The sequence below is a fragment of the Miniopterus schreibersii genome (genome assembly GCF_964146895.1).
Source record: "Miniopterus schreibersii genome assembly, chromosome: 9".
Taxonomy (NCBI): Eukaryota; Metazoa; Chordata; class Mammalia; order Chiroptera; family Miniopteridae; genus Miniopterus; species Miniopterus schreibersii.
This window is the reverse complement of record NC_138118.1, coordinates 31,376,820-31,391,474: the sequence shown is the minus strand read 5'-3', so window position 1 is coordinate 31,391,474 and position 14,655 is coordinate 31,376,820. Positions and strand designations below refer to the sequence as shown.

Here is a 14,655-nt window from a genome sequence, read left to right as displayed (position 1 = left end):
CTGTAGCTCCTCATTCCAATTGGCTCCATTCTCCATGCTAATAGGGTCCCTCTTACCTTGATAATTCTGGTTAAACAGCTCCAGATCATCACCTTTCCTCTCTATCAAAATATTATCTTATTACTTTCAAATTCCCAGGTCCCTACTGTTTTCACAGTAACCTGTACTCTGGTACTTTAATCTGTGCTAGTGCTTCAACTGTGTTAGAAAATATAAAGCTCCCATTATAGTCAAGGCATTAGCCCCTCTTTCTGTTTCCTGAGTATCTTTTTTCTTGCAGGCAGTATCTATGGATTTGGCCTGCTTACCTCTCTTCTTCCCAGCAATCACCTATCTACCTTATTTCCAGGGAATGTTTCATTCATGCCTGGCTTTGGGAAACAAGTTATCTTTTGGGTTCTTAGTGAAAAGGCCCATGGCAATTTAGAAACTATGATTGTTACTTGCTGACTTCCAATATTATCTCTGATTAAATTAACTTTCAAGGAAAGTGTAGTATGATATGGTTGACATACAATGACTAGATAAACAGCTAGAATATTTTAAGTTCATTCAAGTTCTAAATTGCTTCTCCATTTTGAAATCACTTAATGAGATAGGTAAAAAAACACAAAACTTTCAGTTTACAAGTAATGGACAATGAATATTAGAAAACTTAAAATTTTTAATAAATGTGCATTGTTCACAAAATCTGAAAAAATACTACAAACACAAACATTTTCAGGTATGACATCTCTCACCACTTGGCAACTATAATATAAACCATCTGATCCCAAAGAATCCAACCAAATGACCATCTGTTTTTGAACCACCAAACTGTTTTGGAGAATCCAGTTGTGAATGCATCAGGAGGACCCTTAACTTCTCTATATCCAAATGAAATCATTCTCAAGAGTACCCACACTAATACAGTATTAGAAGATTCTATTAACTTTTCTTGTCATTACATATATAATCTGGCACCAAGCCAGATAAATACTTATATTTTAACACTTACATGTTGAATTGGCTTTGGTAGAATATGTATTAGTTTAAATCTTGTAGCAACCTAATTTGAATAAGCTTTACAGTAACCAATGATATTTATAAATTCAAACAAATTTATACTAAGTGGGAGTATAGGCTTTATAAAGAGATTTTTCTGTAAAATACTACTTAAAATACATCATGCATACTTCAGAGCATAAGCAGAATCAACATCTGTAAAAAACCAGAAGAATTTATAGCACCAACATTTAGCTGTAATACAAATGCTGACTTCAAGGTAGCACTTACACCAGGCTCTCAAAGCACTGTTTTCATTTACTTTCAAAGCACTTTAATTGGTATATTTTTTCTTTGCCCTTAAGACAGTATTTAGTCAAATCAAAGAAAACAATATGGTAAAAGTAGTATTACTAAAACACAGTTTTGTGTTATGCTGAACACAACAGTTTTTTTCATCTTTTAGGGGAGCTACAAGACTTGACCTGCAGTGCTTAACTGGAAAGAAAAGTCAATCTTAATTATTAAGTAATCTTATGCTACTGAAAGTAAAGGAAAAATTTCAAGTTACTTCTGGCATATTTGAGCAACCAATATTTATTACATTTAGTTAGCTGACATTTTTAGGTTAATTACAATCTTATTACTTTCATTAATTCAGAATGTGAAATTTAACTTAAAATATCAGGTACACACATTCAATCATTTATATCTTAAAAGATACATTTTGTACTTTTAAGTAAAGTTTGGCATTCAAAATTAACGACAGCAATTCACAATAAGCACAAAAACATCAGTTTTACCAGAGTAAATAAGTGCAGTTTATGATATTTAGGATCAACTACTGAAAATACAGATTTTCTTTAAACACATACACACAGCCCAGCTGGCATGACTCAGTGGTTGAGCATCAACCTAGGATCCAAGAGGTCACAGTTCGATTCCCAGTCAGGGCACATGCCTGGGTTTTGGGCTCGATCCCCAGTAGGGGGTATGCAGAAGGCATGCGATCGATGATGTTTCTATCTCTCTATCCCTCTCCCTTCCTCTCTCTCTAAAAGTCAATAAAAACATATTTTTAAAAAAATTTTAAAAATACACACACATATACAAACACACACATACATTAACCATGAAATCTGAAACTGATATTTCAGTGCAAAAACCTCAGTATGAGGTAATTTTAATGTAAAAACCACTTGAAAAAAAATCCACACAGTGGCACTCTTAAAAATGATAATTTACATGACAATTTCTGGCTGATAAGACAACATGGACTTAATATTCTTAACTATTTAAATAAATCTTGCCTTGTTTGAACATATATTTCTGCTTAACCATTTGCTTCTGATTCAGAAACACAGCCAACTAATGAATTATATTTTCAAAGAAAATTTTAGTTAGGACTTAGATAGGAATAAGAATACCAAAAGCTCAAAACCATTTTATGAGACTACCAGAGGAGGGTTAATTTTACATTTTTTCTATATAATTTAAGACTTGTAGTGTAGCACTCCTCCTTCATGGAAAGATGAGGACCCTTTATGAAAAGTTAGTTTAGATAAACTAGCATCTATCTTACAAGTGCAAACCCTTTCACAAAGGTATTTCAGGTTAATATTGAGTATTATATTGTTCCTTACTTAAATAGAAAAATTTATAAATGAATCTAAAGTTAAAAAAGCAAAAGTGAACTCTCACAGTTAAATATATTTAACACCAAGGTTCAAATCAACAAGAAAGTTATGAAAATTCTACTTTGGCAATGGTGGTTTTTGTAGTGTGCTAATCAAATTACAATACATACTTTTGGGGAAATCTCTCCCCCAATGTCTGATGTTGCCAAATGAGCAAGAACAAGGAAAAAATTACCATCAATACCAAAAAGTTCAGGAAATATTAGATCAGCAGATAAAACTCAACAGAAAATGGCTTTCTGTAACAGGTAACAATTTAGTTAGAAAAAAGAACAAGTGCATCATAAAACAGCTACATCAATCTATCTCTGTGATACATTTAACTAGTTAACAATCAAAGTGAAATCTACAGCTTTCTACATATCTTTAAGTTTCTCACTGCAATGGTTTAAAGTCAACACTGAAAAGATGAAAAAAAGAAAACTACATAGCAAATTATGCTTCATTTTTCACAATACTAAAGAAAAAAGGTATCTTTCTATGATATCTGAGTGCGAAATGCTAATGTAACAGTGGTTTCTGCTATGACAGGAGTCACTCTGCATGAAACTACAATTTCTATGTAAGAATAAAATTTAAAATCCAGAAGTAGAAAAAAATAGCAAACTCTGTCAACCTTTGCATTTATATGCAAATCAGGTTTAAAGTATCACATTAGTATTTCTGATTTAACATAAGTAACTAGTTTAGGAGTCTGGACTGAAAAGGTTTTTGTTTTTATATTAACTTAAAAGTAATACGGGATCTTCTAGCTCATAGAAAGGAACAGAGCTGGCTTGACTTTCTCCAGAATCTGAATCGTATGGAGCATCAGGGAGCTCTGAAAAACCATATGCCAGTTGTTCATCTTCTATATCTGATCGAACATAGCAGGAAGGGTTAGCATATTCCTCATCTTCTATACTGTTGAAATCTTGAGGAATATATAACATCCCAGGGTAGTTCCTACTTACCAAGTCACTTGTAGTTTTTAGGGATATTTTTCTAAATGCCATCAGATGCATATGTGAAAATTTTGAATACTTGAAACGTTTAAAGCCTAGGGACTCTATAGCAATCTTCCAGCTTTTCATCATCATAGCATGACGATTCTGATGGGAGGAATCAGGTGTGATGATAAGCAATAAACCATTTAACACTAACAGTTCATGTGCTTTCTTGCAGCAAATCCATCTCTGGTAAGGTGATGGAAAATAAGAAAGAAGGAGAGAGAAAACAACCACATGGAAAAGTTCTCCAGGAAGAGAATCAATAGGGTTTTTCAGCTGCTTCAAAAAGGCATCTATAGCATCCTGTGCAAGCTGGAGAGGTTGCTGAAGCTGCAAGTTCAGGAAGTCACATTTATATACACTCTGCAGAAAGGGAAAAACAAGGCATATTAGAATTCCAAAATTACTTCTACCTTATTACATAGAGTTTACACCAAACTATTTCACAGCATTTCTATATAATTCAAACTTTAATTACGCACTTTTCCCTTCTAAATTATTCCATTTGCTGTTATTCAATCAAAACTTTTAGTCACAAAAATCACAAAGAGTAATTCATCCTAGAGAATTTCTAGTGGCCATTTAAAAAAATGTATTTCTAAAAGTTAATCTGAAATGAGAAATATTTTTAAGCATACATATCAATACATATCTATTGATGAAAACAGGTTGCTTCCATATCTAGGCTATTATAAATAATGCTGCAATAAACATATGGATGTATATATCTTTTCGATTTAGTGTTTTCTGTTTCTTTGGTTAAATACCCAGAGGTGGAACTGCTGAGTCTGTCTTTGTCTCTTGTTATACAGCCTTTGTTTTAAGTCTATTTTGTCTGGTATAAGTATTGCTGCCCCAGCTTTTCCATTGTTTCTTTTCATGAAATATCTTTTCCATCCTTTACTTTGAGTCTGTGTGTGTCTTTAGATCTGAGTCTCTTGTAGAAAGTATATGTAAGGGTCTTGTTTTCCTATCCATTCAGCCTCCATATACTTTTTGCTTGGAGCATTTAATCCATTTGCATTTAAAGTAATTGTTGATAGATGTCTATTTATTGTCTTTATTATTTATATGTTTGATCTTGCAGCTTTTAAGATTCTCTGTCTTTAACCCCTGCCATTTTATAAATGATGTTTCTTGGTGTGGGCCTCTTTGGGTTCATCTTGTTTGGGACTCTCTGTACTTCCTGGACTTGTATGTCTACTTCCTTCACCAGGTTAGGGAAGTTTTCGGCCATTATTTTTTTACATAGGTTTTCAATTCCTTGATCTCTCTCTTCACCTTCTGGAATGACCATGATGTGAATGTTTGTATGCCAAAGTTGTCCCAGAGGCTCCTTATACTATCCTCATTTTTGTGGATTCTTTTTACTTTTTGTGTTCTGATAGGGTGTTTTCTGCTTCCTTATCTTCCAAATATATTATCTGATCCTCTGCTTCATCTACTCCACTGTTGATTCCCTATATTAGTCATTTCAGTTAAGGTATTCTTCACTTCTGACTGGTTCTTTTTTATGGTTCCTATTTCCATTTTTATATTTCCTATCTGTTGAAGTTCTCACTGAGATCGAGCATCCTTATAACCAGTGTTTTGAACTCTGCATCTGGTAGATTGGAGTTTTGTCCTGTTCTTTCATTTGGGACATATTTCTTTGTCTCATTTTGGCAGCCTCCCTGTGTTTGTTTCTATGTATTAGGTACAACTGCTACATCTCCTGGGCCTGGTAGAATGGCCTTATTTAGTAGGTGTCCTTTAAGGCCCAGTGGCATAGCCTCCCTGATAACCTTAGCTGGACACTTCTAGTGCACTCCTCCTGTGGGCTGTGTATGCCTTCCTGTTGTAGCTGAATTTTGATTGCTGTTGGCACCTCAATGGAGGGATTTATCCCCAGGCTGACTGGCTTCAAGGACTGGCTGTGACCACAGAGGAGGATCAGCTGTGCAGGGGACCATGCCAAGGAGTAGGACTTAGTTCAGTGGGGCTCTGGTGCCCAGAGAGTGTTGCTTGTGGAGGTGGTCGGGCGGTGCTTTGACATGGTTTGAAGCTGTACACCTGGTGTGTTTGCTCTGGGGTCTTCTAGGAAGAGCAGGTCACAGTCAGCTGCTACCTGTGCCCTTCCTGGGGCCACCTGGCATGAGCTACAAAGCAATCTTCAGATGGCTGCTACTTATGCTGGGCTTGGAGGTACCCAGGAGAGGCAAAACTGTGAACCAAGGCTGGCTGCTGCTAATGGTGGGCCTGGAGCCACTTAGCAAGACGTATGGAACACACTGAGGCCAGATGCTGCTTGTTTGAGAGATTTTAGGAAAGTTTGAAGCATGAGCCAAGACAGGCTATTTGTATGAGAAGGACACTGAAAAGGGCTTGGGTGGGCCCACAAATTGTGTGGGACGGGGTCTCAGGGAATCACCACGGTGGGGTAAATAACGTTAGGTTGATGAGGCTCAGATATGGCATCTTCTGCCTGCACAGTGTGGGAAGGGCTAAGAAAAGGAAAAATGGCCTCTATCAGCATTCTGTCGGGGAGAAAGCTGCCTCTCCAGGTCTTGTCCTGATGCCAGACAATTCAGTTCCTCCTCATATGTCCCTGGTGACTTTCGTGCTGCTGCCCCAGTGCTGGAGCTCAGACCAAGTCAGAGTAAGCCTGTGGGTGGGCCCTTTAAGAGGAACGACTGGGACTTCTGCTCCCCTCTGTCTCACTCAGCCACAGTCCCCACTGGTTTTTACTGCCAGAAGTTATGGGGACTTCTCTTTCTGGCTCTAGAACCCTGGACTGGGGGACCTGGTATCAGACTGGGGACCCCTTGCTCCTCAGGTGAGATTTCCACAGTAGACATCTCTCTCCTGATTCTAATCTGCCACATGTGGGTTTTGGACAGCCTGTTCTGAGTCTCCGCCCCACCTACCAGTCTCAATGTGGTTTCTTTATATCCTTGGTTGTAGGATTTCTATTCAGCTAGATTCCAGGTGGTTCTGAATGATGGTTGCTCTGTAGTTTAGTTGTAATTTCTATGTACTTGTAGGAGGATTTGAGTACAACATTTAGCTATGCCTCCATCTTGAATGAATCCCCAGTAATGATTTATTTCTAAACTCAGTCTTCTTTATATTCACTTTAACATTTACAGTTACCAAAACAGACTAATATAAAAACAATTTTAAACAAGAAATAAAGATGAATCAAAGAAGCCAAAGAGAATAATGAAAGAGGCATTATAAATGTGTAAAAGCAGAATACCAAAACTTTTGAAAGTCATGAAAAACATTTTTTAAAAAAAAATGTTATTATTGGTTTCAAAGAGAGGAAGGAAGAGGCAGAGATAGAAACATCAATAATGAGAAAGGATCACTAATTGAATGCCTCCTGCATGCACCCCCACTGGGGATGGAGCCCACAACCCAGGCACGTACTCTGACCGGGAAATGAACTGTGACCTCCTGGTTCATAGGTCAATGCTCAACCACTAAGCCACACTGGCCATGGTGAAAAACATCATTTAAACGAGAGGTGGGGAACCCCCCCTAGCCCACAGGCTGTAATCTTTGGTCTGGCCCTGCCAAGGTGACTGCAGACGGGGCTTGAAATTCAATAAATGTAGGAGTTTTTTTCAGAGCTAATTTTTAAGTTGATAATTTTGTATGGCCTGTGAATGATGTTATAAATATCCAAATGGCCCTTGGCAGAGAAAAGGTTCCCCACCCCTGAATTTAAACCATTAACTTTAACATTGCAAAAGTAACTTTAATATTACATTTATTCTATTAAAAAGTTAAGCTGTGGTTTGAAACAAACTACATATTAAATTAACTTAGACAAATGACCATGGGAAACACTACAAGTGAAGGAATGAACAGCATCATACAATTTGCTGAATATTAAAACTCTATGGGAACAATCTAGAATAAGAGAGCAATTTTAAAATCAGATAAAATTAGTTGTCTTTATCATATAAGAATAGTTATGAATTAATAAACAAATATAGGGATTAAGTCCTTGGTCCCTCATTCTTTTAATGGGTAGATAAACCGATTATATGATCATATGAACTACCTATTAGGGAAAGTGATACATAAAGCTATATTACATGGAAAAAGATACTTGCTTTTCTTCTTTCCTTTACTTTTTTAAAATAGCTCTATCAAACTATAGCTGACATATAAACTGAAGTACAAATGACACACAATTTAAAGAGTATACTTTTGAGGGAGGAAACAAGATGGTGGCGTAGGTAACAGCTGTACCGGCTGCCTCCTGCAACCACATCAAAATTACAACTAAAATATAGAACCACCATCACAGAGCCTCCTGAAATCTAGCTAAACAGAAGCCCTACAACCAGGTAACTGAAGAAGCAGTGATACCCGTAGGAGGGATGGAGAAGAGGGCGGATCGGGGCTGAATCCCAGGGACGCTGGGATTTAAACCCGGTGCTGTGGTTTAAACCCGGGAGGGACATTTCAGTGGTGGAGGTTTCCCGGAGGAGTGAGGGGTCCTAGCCCCAGAGCAGGCCCCCAACCCAGGACTCCAGAGCCAGGAAGAGAAATCCCCAAAACTTCAGGATGTGAGAACCAGCGGGAACTGTCTCTGAGGGATGTGGAGGATGCAGGAGTCCCAGACTTTCTTCTTAAAGGGCCGGAGCACGGACTCACTCAGACATGCTCCCTCTGAGCTTCAGTGCCGGGCTGCAGCTTGAAAGGAACCTGGGACACTTTGGGAGGAACTAACCCGCCTGAGGCTGGGGCGAGAGGTGGAGGGGCAGCGTTCTCCCAGACAGAAGAGCTGGCAGAGGCCATTGCTACTTTAGCGAGCCCTCCTCACCCAGACCTGGCAGGCAGGCACCTTCTCTGAATATCTAGCACCTGACTCACAACTTTCACCCTGCCCCAGTGATTCCCATAGGCCCAGCCCCTCCCTACCTGCAAGCTCATCCAAGCCATTTCCAGTGGCTTTTCTGTATAAGTGGCCTCTCGAGCCTTATGCTTAGGACTTTCCTAAAATCTCTCAAACAAGCAGCAGCATGCCTCATACCTCTTGATAAGTGGCCTCAGGCCTGGCATTAGTGGCAGCCTGCATTGGTTCACAGCTTGGCTTCTCCTGGACAACGCCAAGCCCAGCACAAGTAGCAGCCAACTATGGTTTGCGGTGTAGGTCATGCTGAGTGGTCCTGGGCAAGGCACTGGCAGAGGCTGACTTTGCACCTCCGGGGAGGCCTCAGAGACAGCACACCTGGTGGTCAGACTCGAACACGCTGGATTACAACCCTACCACATCCACGAGTGACACACACACAAGGGGTGCACTTGGTGAACACCAAAGCTCCACTGAAGTAAATCCTGCTCCATAGGGGTGTCTCCAGTACAGTAGCTCTTTGGCTGTAGCTGCAGCTGGTCCTCACAGCTGATTGGCCTGAGCGTCAATTCCTCCCTGTGATGCCAATAGCAACCAAGGCTCAACTACAACAGGTCAGAGCACACATCCCACACAGGGGAGCACCTAGAAGGCCCAGTTCAGGTGACTGGGGAGGCTGAGCCACTGGACCCTACAAGACACCTACTACACAAAGCCACTCTATAAATTCCAGGAGACATAGCAGCTCTACCTAATACAAACAAACACCTGGAAGCAGCTAAAATGTGGAGGCAAAGAAACATGTCACATAGGAAAGAACAAAAGAAATCTCTAAGGAGAGGAACTAAATGAAATAGAATCAAGCAAGCTAACAGATATAGAGTTCAGAATTTTGTTTATAAGGATGCTCAAGCATAATAGTAAGAGTATTATGAAAACAACTGAAACTACCGATGACATAATAAAGTACCAATTAGAAATGAAGGCTACACAAACTGAAATAAAGAATAATTTACAGGGAATCAACAGTAGAGTAGAGGACACAGAGAATCCAATCAGCAATTTGGAACATGAGGAAACAAAAAACAACCAACCAGAAAAGCAAAATGAAAAAAATCCAGAAATATGAAGATAGTATAAGGAGCTTCTGAAAAAACTTCCAGTGGCCCAGCATTCATATTATTGGGATGCCAGAAGGAGAAGAAAGAGAGCAAGAAATTGAAAATGTATTTGAAAAAATAATTACAGAAAACTTCCCTTACCTGGCGAAAGAAATAGACTTACAAGTCCAGAAAGCACAGAGGGTCCCAAACAAGAGGAACCCAAAGAGGCCCACAGCAAGACACATCATAAATAAAATGCCAGAGGTTAAAGACAAAGAGAGAATCTTAAAAGCAGCAAGAGGAAAGCAGTTAGTTACCCACAAGGGAGCACCCATACGACTGACAGCTGATTTCTCAACAGAAACTTTGCAGGCCAGAAAGGAGTGGCAAGAAATATTCAAAGTGATGAAAAACATGGAAATACAACCAAGATTGCTCTACCCAGCAAAGCCATCATTTAGAACTGAAGTTCAGATAAAGAGCTTCACAGATACGAAAAAGCTAAAGGAGTTCATCACCACCAGACCAGCACTATAGGAAATGTTGAAGGGTCTTCTTTAAGAAGCTAATGAACAAAATAATCTGATGAACTAAATAGATCCAGAGACATTAACACATGTAACAGACGATCATATTTCAGAGGAAAGAGGGAAGGAAGGTGGAAGGTGGGAAAAGATTAACCAAAGAAGTTATATACAAATATGCATAACCCATGGACACAGTCAATAACGGGGTGAAGGCCTGGGGAAGGGGTGGGAGCAAGGTGGAGAGGGTCAATTGGGGGGAAAAAATGGGACACCTGTAATACTTTCAACAATAAAGTATAAATAAATAGTATACTTTTGATAAGTTTTGACATTTATACACTTGTGAAACCATTGTCACAATCAAGTTAGTGAACACATGCAACACCCCAAAAAGTTTCCTTGTGCCCCTGACAATCCCTTCCTCACACCCTCCTTGCTCTTCCCCTGCCACTAGGCAATCACTGATGTAATTTCTATCACTAGAGATTAGTTTGCTTTCCTAGAATTTTATATGAATGGAGTAATACAGACTAATGTTTTCTTATTTTGCTTAGCTTCTTTCATAGTATAATTATTTTGAGATTTTTTTTTTTTGCACGTATCAATAGTTTATTCCATTTTCATTGCTGAGGTATCCTACTGGATCATGAATATACCACAGTTTGTTTATACATACACCTGTTTATGAATGTCTGGATTGTTTCTAGTTTTTGGCTATTACAACTCAAGCTACTACGAATATTCCTGTTTATATGTGACTGGACATGATTTCATTTATCTTGGATAAACATCCAGAAAAGGGATTGCTAGATCACAGAGTGTGTATTTAACTGTTAAAAAAACTCCAAAATTGTTTTCAAAAGCAGTTATGCAGCTTAAAATTCCCACCAGAAGTATATGAAAGTTCCAGTTTCTCCAAATTCTCATTAATACTTGGTATGGCCAGCTTCTTAAAATTTTAGTCACTGTAATAGATATCTATAGTGGCATAATGTGGTTTTAATTTGCATTTTCCTAATAAGTAGTGATGTTTATCTTCTTTACATGTACTTATTTCCCATGTGGATATCTTCTTTGGTAGAGTCTGTTCAAATCCTTTCCACATTTAAAAATATTTGGGTTGCTTTAAATGAAAACAACAACAAAAAGCCAAACACTTGTTTTGCTATTTCTGAGTTTTGACAGTTCTTTATTATGGATAAAAGTAAATAATCAGATATATGACTTGAAAATATTTTCCCTTAGATTGTGGCTTATCTTTTCATTCTCTTAACAGTGTCTTTTAAATAATAGAAAATTTTTATTTTTTAGTTTTGATGAAAGCCAATTTATCAGTTTGTTCTTTCACTGACTGTTCTTGGTGTCAGATCTAAGAAATCTTTTCCTAATCCAAGATTTACTTTGATGTTTTCTTCTAGAAGTTTTATAACTTTAGGGTTTTTTAATTTTTTTATTTAGGTCTATGACTAATGTGAGAACATTTTTGTGAATGGTACGAGGTAAAGACTTAAGTTTTTTCCTTTGGTATATGGATATCTAATGGTTCCATTTGTTGAAAAGACTATGCTTTCTGTCTTGCAAATCAGTAGTCCGTAAGTTTGGCCCTATTTGTGAACCCTCTATTGTATTTCATTGATGAGATAATCTTGGTTATTGTAGCTTTAAAATAAAATTTGAAACCAGGTAGTGTTACCTTCCAAAATTGTCCTCTTTAAAAACTGTTTTAGTTATTCTAGGGCTTTCGAATTTCTGCACACATTTTAGAATAAGTTTTCCAAATTCTACAAAAATACCTGCTGGAATTTTGATCAGGATTGCACTGACTCTATGAATCAATGTTGGGAAAATTTACATGTTCACAATATTGAGTTTTTCCACAATTTAAGGCCAGTATTTCTTTGCCGATTTTCTGTTTGGTTGATCTATCTAGAGCTGTTATTGGAGCATTAAGGTCCCCAACTATGATTGTGTTTTGGTTTGTTTTTCCATTTAGTTCTGTGAGTAGCTGCTGTATATATTTCAGTGCTCCCTGGTTGGATGCACATGTATTAAGGAGAGTTATGTTTTCTTGATGTACTGTCCTCTTTATCATTATAGCGTCCATCTTAATCTCTTGTTCTCTTTGTTGTCTTGAAATCTATTTTGTCAGATATAAGTATGGCCACACCTGATTTTCGGTGGATGTCATTTGCTTGGAGAATCATTTTCCACCCTTTTACTTTGAATCTACCTTTGTCTTTGCAGCTTACATGTATCTCTTGTAGGCAGCATATAGTTGGATTTTGTTTTTGGATTCACTCTGTGCCTCCTTATTGGTGAATTCAGACCATTTACATTAGGGTAATTATTGATGTATGTGGATTTCCTATAGCCATTTTATCTTGTGTTTTCTGGTAGCTCTGTGCCTCCATTGGTTCTTTCCCTTTGTACGTCTGTTGTGTGTGTTTTTGTTGGTATTTCACACTTCTTTCTTCTGTGTCCTCTTTTTTTAAGCTGTGTCCTGGGTTGGGGGGTTTTGAGTGTGGTTACCATTAGGTTTATAAAAAAATAAATTTGCATATATACAATAGATTTTTTTCTTTTGAGTGCATCTGATGTTCATCCTCCTTTGCCTGTTCAGACCTTTACGCCCTCTCCTTTTATGCTTTTGTGGTCACAAATTACCCCTTATAAGAAGGGATAATTTTTTATGCTGTACATTTTTTGGTGATCTTACTCATAGTGTTGTGACCTTATGTTCTTTGTTTCAGGTAGAATAACTCCCTTAAGTATTTCAGAGGAAATGGAGGTTTTCCGGTGATAAATTCTCTCAGCTTCTGTATGTCTGGGAACAGTTTTATTTCTCCTTCATATTTAAAGGATAATTTTGCTAGATATACTATTCGTGGCTGGTAATTTCTCTCTTTCAGGCATTTGAATATTTGGTTCCACTCTCTTTTGGCTTGTAGAGTTTATGCTGAGAAGTCCGATGAAATTCTGATGGGTTTTCCTTTGTAGGTCACTTCTTTCTTTTCCCTGGCTGCTTTGAGAATTTTTTCTTTGTCATTAAGTTTTGACAGTTTTAATACAAAGTGCTTTGGAGAGGGCCTCTTTGGGTTGAAGTAACTAGGTGTTATTTGCTTCTTGGATTCGAAGATCTAGTTCTTTCCACAGGTTTGGAAAATTCTCATCCACTATTTGTTTGAATAGACTCTCTGTTCCCTTGTTCCTCTCTTTTTCTTCCAGAATGCGTATAATTCAAATATTGCTCTTTTTGATGGAGTCAGATATTTCTTGTAGGTCTCTTACATTTTTCTTTATGCTAAGGTCTCTCTCTTCTTCCCCATCCATCATTTCTAGACTCCTATCTTCAATATCACTAATTCTTTCCTCCATCTGCTTGGCTCTGTTTTCTCTGCTCAGTAGCTCTTTCCTAATCTTCTTGATTGCATGCTTCATTTCCAGCAGTTGTGATTTGTTCTTTTTTAAAGTTTCAAACTCTTTGGTAAAATACTCGTTTTGTTCATTGATTTGCTTTCTGAGTGCACGGAATTGCCTGTCTTTATTTTCTCACATCTTGAGTATTTTCAGAACTGCAATCTTGAAATTTCTGTCATTTATATAACATATTTCCATGTGTTCGATTGCTCTCTGGGGATTCTTCATTTTCTTTCTGATCATTGTTATCATGGTTGTTCATAGTATTTGCTCCTTTCCTTTGTCTAGGCATAAAGGTCCCTTCTATAGCAGTTTTCTGAAAAGGTCTTTCTACTACTTACCAGTAGATGGCGCTAAGTCGCAAGATTTTTTTACCTCTGTGATCTTTCAGACTTGACCGTCATGGGCTTCTGTAGGACAGTAGGGCCATGCTGCTTGAGGGTAGGGTTTCTTCTGCCCTCTTCCTAATGGTGGTCCCTACCTCAGTGGGGTCTGGCTTCAAGCACCAAAACCTGGTATCTACCACAGAGGGAAACAGGTGCCCTCCCAGACCTGACATTGAGGGCAACAGGCAGTGAGTTATGAGAGTCCAAGGGGCTGCAGGGCTCTGTGGTTCTGTTTCTTTGTCAGAAACACCCCGGCCAGACAGTGGGACAGCTGTAAGGCAGAACCCCATGCTCTGTCAGGTGTCTACTGGCTCAGTCACTGCTCACTCCACTCATCATGCCGGGCTGCCTGGCACAGCTCTCTCTTCCTGGCCAGCTGAAAGAAGCGCCTGCTATCGCTGGCTTCCTCCCCTCTCCTGCCCATGCCGCAAGCTTTGGCTGCAGGGCTGTGTCTGTGGGCCATCTGGGGTCTCCTCCCTTCTCACCTCCTGGCTTATTCCTAGTTCCCCACCTTTAGATGTTTCAGTGTGCGGGTCTCTCAGGCATGCCTCTGTGTTGAGTAGGGAATTCTTTGTTGAATTATAGTTAATTTGTTGACATTTCAGGGGCAGAGAACAAGGGTATCTCTCACTCTGCCACTGCTCTGACATCACCCCTTTTATTCTTATATTGCTCTTTCTAATGGAGTCAGGTAGTCCTGATA

The 14,655-nt window shown here is 38.5% G+C and overlaps 1 protein-coding gene across 2 annotated transcripts in view; it reads right to left on the bottom strand.

Annotated features, from left to right (window-relative positions):
* Positions 1–645: 645 nt before the first annotated feature.
* The window catches only part of SAMTOR (S-adenosylmethionine sensor upstream of mTORC1), a 196,819-nt gene continuing 182,809 nt past the window's right edge, over positions 646–14,655 (bottom strand). Inside the window, exon 5 of one of the 2 annotated variants that reach the window (XM_081148117.1) lies at positions 646–4,033. In XM_081148117.1, the coding sequence (XP_081004243.1) occupies positions 3,404–4,033 (630 nt within the window). In that variant the 3' untranslated portion in view covers positions 646–3,403. The remainder of the gene's footprint in view (positions 4,034–14,655) is intronic. The other variant, XM_081148118.1, reaches the window with a different exon arrangement.